Here is a 7,500-nt window from a genome sequence, read left to right as displayed (position 1 = left end):
GATCGTGTTGCACCACAAAACAGGGCGATATGGAGGGTGGCAGAGAGGCGCTGCCTTCTGCGATCGAATGTGTTGAAAATGTAGAGCTCACATCGTCTTCACTGAAGTTTTTCATTTTGAATGAATAGCGCCGTGCAAGAGTGGTCAGTTTTAATGAAACCCATTCTTCTATACACAGCATCGGGACCGGCACTCGGGGTGGGAACTCATTCTTCAATACACAGCATCGGGACCGGCACTCGGGGTGGGAACTCATTCTTCAATACACAGCATCGGGACCGGCACTCGGGGTGGGAACTCATTCTTCAATACGCAGCATCGGGACCGGCACTCGGGGTGGGAACTCATTCTTCAATACACAGCATCGGGACCGGCACTCGGGGTGGGAACTCATTCTTCAATACACAGCATCGGGACCGGCACTCGGGGTGGGAACTCATTCTTCAATACACAGCATCGGGACCGGCACTCGGGGTGGGAACTCATTCTTCAATACACAGCATCGGGACCGGCACTCGGGGTGGGAACTCATTCTTCAATACACAGCATCGGGACCGGCACTCGGGGTGGGAACTCATTCTTCAATACACAGCATCGGGACCGGCACTCGGGGTGGGAACTCATTCTTCAATACACAGCATCGGGACCGGCACTCGGGGTGGGAACTCATTCTTCAATACGCAGCATCGGGACCGGCACTCGGGGTGGGAACTCATTCTTCAATACACAGCATCGGGACCGGCACTCGGGGTGGGAACTCATTCTTCAATACACAGCATCGGGACCGGCACTCGGGGTGGGAACTCATTCTTCAATACACAGCATCGGGACCGGCACTCGGGGTGGGAACTCATTCTTCAATACACAGCATCGGGACCGGCACTCGGGGTGGGAACTCATTCTTCAATACGCAGCATCGGGACCGGCACTCGGGGTGGGAACTCATTCTTCAATACGGCATCGGGACCGGCACTCGGGGTGGGAACTCATTCTTCAATACACAGCATCGGGACCGGCACTCGGGGTGGGAACTCATTCTTCAATACACAGCATCGGGACCGGCACTCGGGGTGGGAACTCATTCTTCAATACACAGCATCGGGACCGGCACTCGGGGTGGGAACTCATTCTTCAATACACAGCATCGGGACCGGCACTCGGGGTGGGAACTCATTCTTCAATACACAGCATCGGGACCGGCACTCGGGGTGGGAACTCATTCTTCAATACACAGCATCGGGACCGGCACTCGGGGTGGGAACTCATTCTTCAATACACAGCATCGGGACCGGCACTCGGGGTGGGAACTCATTCTTCAATACACAGCATCGGGACCGGCACTCGGGGTGGGAACTCATTCTTCAATACACAGCATCGGGACCGGCACTCGGGGTGGGAACTCATTCTTCAATACACAGCACCGGGACCGGCACTCGGGGTGGGAACTCATTCTTCAATACACAGCATCGGGACCGGCACTCGGGGTGGGAACTCATTCTTCAATACACAGCATCGGGACCGGCACTCGGGGTGGGAACTCATTCTTCAATACACAGCATCGGGACCGGCACTCGGGGTGGGAACTCATTCTTCAATACACAGCATCGGGACCGGCACTCGGGGTGGGAACTCATTCTTCAATACACAGCATCGGGACCGGCACTCGGGGTGGGAACTCATTCTTCAATACACAGCATCAGGACGGGACGGGTGTTCTACAGGGTCCCTCTCTTTAAACCCTGATCAGTTCACGAGGAATTAAGAAAGGCTCAGGGTTCAATCAGCTGGAACGTAGTGTGTGCAGATACAGACATCACGAGGAAGGCATAGAGTTCATGGACAATTGCAGGTGATTGACTGATACGATACCCATATCTGCAGCCGGCAGTGATTAGCCCAGGAGTCTGTTGAGCAAAGCTGTAGTTCATTTACACAGCCTTGTCCAGATTAATCTGCAGGATTCCTGCTGAGCTGGCTGCTGTTTTAATCAGGAAGGGAGCAAAGGGGGAGGGGGGGGGGGGGGGGGGGGGGGGGGGGGGGGGGGGGGGGGGGGGGGGGTGGGGGGGGGGTCAGACTTGAGAACGTGATCACTGCTCTCACTCCAATGGTGCTTTCACTTCAACCACTTCTCATTGTCTTCTACAATGTGAACTGCAGCCCTGCTGAAAGACAGGGACTGTAGCCTGTGAGTAACGCCCCTGAACCCCAAGCCTCTGCCTTTGCATTGTGTAACAGGGAGCCACGTGGGTCTGGAGCTGTGATGTGTGCACAGACTGTGATACCAGCCAATCAACAATCAATCAAAATTAATCAATCGAGTGCATTCCATCCCAGTCTAGGGATCTCACTGCCACCCCTGGAACTGGGAGAACACTAAAGAGCGGCACGCTCCTCCGTGTTGGTGCGCTGGTATAAAGAGTCCCCAATGCACAGCACCATGTGTTCCAAGTGGAACATCTCTGTGCTGCTCAGTGGGCATGGGGGACTGTCACCAGGTGCAGAGCAACATGCAGGACAAGGCTGCTGTAAACAACAGCACTGAGATCTGTCTCAAAGCACAGCAAGAAGGATCAGGGGAGATGGAGAAAGGGTAGAGAACAGGGAGACATTGTGTTTTACTTTCATTACAGCTGCTAATTAAACCCACTTTCTTTCCCTGGGTAGCACGTTGCAGTGGACACACAGTTCACATTTCAACACTGCATTGCAGGTGCAAGATCTGGTACTGTTTATTATTTCAGTGCTAGGACAGGGCACTAGCGCGAGAGGAGAGTTTTGCTTCCCAGACCATGAAGAGAATTGTTTGGTGGTTTTGGTTATGATATGATAGTGAAGAATCACCGTTAACAGTGCAATCTCTCTCTCTCTCTCTCTCTCTCTCTCTCTCTCTCTCTCTCTCTCTCTCTCTCTCTCTCTCTCTCTCTCTCTCTCTCTCTCAAAACTGAGCCATTAAGAAAAGTGTCAGACAAGCTTGTTTATATAAGCATTTAAATATCACTTTTAATTTCCCTTACACATAATTAAATCCGTCGATTTTCCAGAAGAACTGGGTTATTTTCTCCTGTGGGGTCTGAAATTGAGACAGCACAATAAGAACAACAAAAGCACTCTGTGCTGCTCCTCAGTACTGAAGGAGTCCAGCCTGCTTGCCGTCTCTTCAGTATTGAAGGAGTCCAGCCTGCTTGCCGTCTCTTCAGTATTGAAGGAGTCCAGCCTGCTTGCCGTCTCTTCAGTATTGAAGGAGTCCACTCTGCTTGCCGTCTCTTCAGTATTGAAGGAGTCCACTCTGCTTGCCGTCTCTTCAGTATTGAAGGAGTCCACTCTGCTTGCTGTCTCTTCAGTATTGAAGGAGTCCACTCTGCTTGCTGTCTCTTCACAATTCAATCCAGTGTTAATAGCCCTCGTCTGCCCAGGTGATCTCATAGTCTGGGTAGCGGGATTTCAGCTTCTCCGTGGAAACAGAATGATTCGCTCGACCAAATCCCTGCAAGAGAAGTGTGGGGATTGTAAATGACTAGTCACTGTGCTGCAAAACAGCACAGTACAGAAAAATACAATACAGCACAGTCCAGTCCAGTCCAATACAACACAGCACAGTCCAGTACAGTCCAATACAACACAGCACAGTCCAGTACAGTCCAATACAGTCCAATCCAGTACAGTCCAATACAACACAGCACAGTCCAGTACAGTCCAATACAGCACAGTACAGTCCAGTACAGCACAGTCCAGTACAGCACAGTCCAGTACAGCACAGTCCAGTACAGCACAGTCCAGTAAAGCACAGCACAGTCCAGTCCAATACAGCACAGCACAGTACTGCAAGACCTCCCTCCAGTGGCTTACCTCCTCAATTCAATTCTATAGTGTGTGCGTAGTCGGGGCTATGCTGTGGGACTGTGTGCAGCGAGGGCTATGCAGTGGGACTGTGCGTGCAGCGAGGGCTATGCAGTGGGACTGTGCGTGCAGCGAGGGCTATGCAGTGGGACTGTGCGTGCAGCGAGGGCTATGCAGTGGGACTGTGCGTGCAGCGAGGGCTATGCAGTGGGACTGTGCGTGCAGCGAGGGCTATGCGGTGGGACTGTGCGTGCAGCGAGGGCTATGCAGTGGGACTGTGCGTGCAGCGAGGGCTATGCGGTGGGACTGTGCGTGCAGCGAGGGCTATGCTATGCGGTGGGACTGTGCGTGCAGCGAGGGCTATGCGGTGGGACTGTGCGTGCAGCGAGGGCTATGCGTGGGACTGTGCGTGCAGCGAGGGCTATGCAGTGGGACTGTGCGTGCAGCGAGGGCTATGCAGTGGGACTGTGCGTGCAGCGAGGGCTATGCTGTGGGACTGTGTGCAGCGAGGGCTATGCAGTGGGACTGTGTGCAGCGAGGGCTATGCAGTGGGACTGTGCGTGCAGCGAGGGCTATGCAGTGGGACTGTGCGTGCAGCGAGGGCTATGCAGTGGGACTGTGCGTGCAGCGAGGGCTATGCAGTGGGACTGTGCGTGCAGCGAGGGCTATGCAGTGGGACTGTGCGTGCAGCGAGGGCTATGCAGTGGGACTGTGCGTGCAGCGAGGGCTATGCAGTGGGACTGTGCGTGCAGCGAGGGCTATGCAGTGGGACTGTGCGTGCAGCGAGGGCTATGCACTGTGGGCAGCGAGGGCTATGTGCTGTGCAGCGAGGGCTATGCGGTGGGACTGTGCGTGCAGCGAGGGCTATGCGGTGGGACTGTGCGTGCAGCGAGGGCTATGCGGTGGGACTGTGCGTGCAGCGAGGGCTATGCGGTGGGACTGTGCGTGCAGCGAGGGCTATGCGGTGGGACTGTGCGTGCAGCGAGGGCTATGCGGTGGGACTGTGCGTGCAGCGAGGGCTATGCAGTGGGACTGTGTGTGCAGCGAGGGCTATGCGGTGGGACTGTGCGTGCAGCGAGGGCTATGTGCAGCGAGGGCTATGCAGTGGGACTGTGTGTGCAGCGAGGGCTATGCAGTGGCCCATCATTGCAGTGTTACAGTGTTTTTACCATGGAGTACCCGTAGACATGGATCTTCTTCTGCTGGCTGTTGTGGTTGATCCTGCCGCCTCCGATGCACTCACAGTCCAAGGAGCCCCCCTTCTCCAGCTCAGCGGCCACCTTGTCATAGATATCAGCTGGGAAATAAATCATAAAGACAAGAACAGTGACGAAGAGGAGAAGACAGTCATAATTCAGTGACAACAACAACACTGCAGCAGGCCGCGATTGAAGAGCCTGGGGGTTCCGCTGTGTTTCTCTTCACGCTGGTTTTGAATGAAGTTGTTTTTCGCACTGTTCCCACTCTCCTGTGCATGTGACGCAGCGCTTGGGGGAGTTTGTTGCTATATTAATAAAAAGATCAGTCTTGCTTGCTTTGTGAAAAGCAGGGTTTTGTTTCTCTGTGCACGAGTACAGTGGCCGTGCTTTCTATACTGCAGCTCTGGGTGCAGGCGTGCGGAGAGAGGGGAAGTCCAGCACGGTATCATATCAGTACCTTGCTAATCATGGAATAAGAGTCCTATTGCATGGCAGTCTGATCCATTCCCGGTCGCACTAGGAATTTAATCAGACACACCTGAGCGTGTTCCCTCTATACACTGGCTAATCAAGCGCGTAGTAAAGGCTGGGATGGGTGAAAGTGCTCTGCAATAGGAATCCCTTGCCTGCAGCTGCTTGCTTCATCGTTCCGCTGCGGCGTGCTGCTCTACTGGAGGCTGCAGCTGGACCGGCACGGCCGGCGCTTATTCATTCTGCCGTGCATGTTCTCCCGTGTGTCTCACCGTGGTACTCGGCCCAGGCGTAGCCCCTCACGATATCTTTGCTCGGCGTGTCCCCCCTCTTGTCGGTGCTGTGGACCCGGATCAGCACGTATTTAAACACCCCGTCCGGGTCTATATCTGCATCGGGGATCGCGCACAGCAGCTTCTCACCCATCTTTGCACAGGCCAACGCAACGCAGGGAGAGAAAAAAAAGTCTTTCGTGTGACTTTTTGGTCTCTGCCGACACAAACTGCTGTGCAATCAGAGAACAGGGGTTATTAAAGGGGAAGGGCGCTGTGAAATTTTAAAGGGGAGTGGACATTCTTTTGTGTTCGGCCGATGCTGTCTGGAGCTGTGCAGAAAGTGGTTTTATGTTTCTAGCTGTGGTGGAAAGTGGCATTTCTTTATTAATAAAACACTCTTCAATAGCATTGTGCATCATGTTGGTGCATAGCTGTCATGTCACACTTTAAATGGGTGTCACAATACTATAGAGTTATATTTGTACTGTTGGAGGGACACCACATATAGAACACTGACCATAATACAGCACACTGACCATAATACAGCACACTGACCACAATACAGCACATATAGAATACTGACCACAATACAGCACATAGAGAACACCAAGTACTTGCACCGCTGACCTAAATTAAAGGATAAATAAATAAGCACAATGTTATTTTTCACATTGCATTTTTATTATAACTGCCTTCCATTACATGGCAAATGATTTGATACAGAACAGATGAAGATGATGTCTTACACATAGGAGAATAATATATGTATATAGACTGTGATCATATAAAGCAGTCATGTATAACTAGGAAGCTGACACACGTTCCGGCTAGATCCTTCTTCAGTGCACTCGAGCGCTTGTCTACTTGATTGAGCTTCTTATAAGATTTACCTCATCATATAAAACTTGGTACATTTGATGGGAGAGGCTGGGTCTGGGTGCAGGTGATGGGAGAGGCTAGGTCTGGGTGCAGGTGATGGGAGAGGCTGGGTCTGGGTGTAGCTGATGGGAGAGGCTGGGTCTGGGTGCAGGTGATGGGAGAGGCTGGGTCTGGTTGCAGGTGATGGGAGAGGCTGGGTCTAGGTGCAGGTGATGGGAGACGTTGAGTTCTGTTGCTCAGTTGATGGGAGAGGCTGGGTCCTGGCGCTCAGGCTGGTCGGATCTTCATGTCACTGTAGCGGTACGAGTATTTGTACCCCTTGCCTGTTTTCCAGTTGATGCCCTTGGCAATGGTCTCGTGCACCCCCTTTAGGTAGAGCCCGTTGAGGTTGGACCAGTGGCAAGCATTGTACCACCAGGCGCCGCTGTACGAGATGGCACAGTTGCTGGACTCTGATTTGTCATTATCACAGTCCTTCGTGGTGAAGGTCATGTTAGCATGTAAAGAGAAAGAGTCTCCTGAGAGAGAGAGAGAGAGAGAGAGAGAGAGAGAGAGAGAGAGAGAGGCTACTGTCAGGGCTGGGAGACACAAACACACACACGCACACACACTGACACACACACACACACACACACACACATACACACACACACACACACACACACGCACACACACTGACACACACACACACACTGACACACACACACACACTGACACACACACACACACACACACACACACACGCGCACACACTGACACACACACACACACACACACACATACCCCTATAAAAGTTTCCCATGGTAATAGCAATGTGTAATACAGCACTGTGAATGCAT

General features: G+C 52.8%; 2 protein-coding genes across 2 annotated transcripts in view; both read right to left on the bottom strand.

Moving 5' to 3' along the window:
- Positions 1–2,982: 2,982 nt before the first annotated feature.
- Positions 2,983–6,014, bottom strand: phpt1 (phosphohistidine phosphatase 1). The gene is made up of 3 exons (XM_041243748.1): positions 5,780–6,014; positions 5,007–5,134; positions 2,983–3,484 (listed from the first exon to the last, which is right to left on the bottom strand). The coding sequence occupies exons 1-3, from the start codon at positions 5,931–5,933 to the stop codon at positions 3,392–3,394; spliced, it is 375 nt and encodes a 124-aa protein (XP_041099682.1). The 5' UTR covers positions 5,934–6,014; the 3' UTR covers positions 2,983–3,391.
- Positions 6,015–6,444: 430 nt separating this feature from the next.
- The window catches only part of LOC121310829 (ficolin-1-like), a 4,851-nt gene continuing 3,795 nt past the window's right edge, over positions 6,445–7,500 (bottom strand). The window contains exon 8 of the mRNA XM_041243747.1: positions 6,445–7,179. Coding sequence (XP_041099681.1) covers positions 6,929–7,179 — 251 coding nt within the window. The 3' untranslated portion in view covers positions 6,445–6,928. The remainder of the gene's footprint in view (positions 7,180–7,500) is intronic.

Source organism: Polyodon spathula, unplaced genomic scaffold (assembly GCF_017654505.1).
Source record: "Polyodon spathula isolate WHYD16114869_AA unplaced genomic scaffold, ASM1765450v1 scaffolds_2629, whole genome shotgun sequence".
NCBI lineage: Eukaryota > Metazoa > Chordata > Actinopteri > Acipenseriformes > Polyodontidae > Polyodon > Polyodon spathula.
Note: the sequence above shows the minus strand (reverse complement) of the source record. Positions and strands in the feature narration are given on the sequence as shown.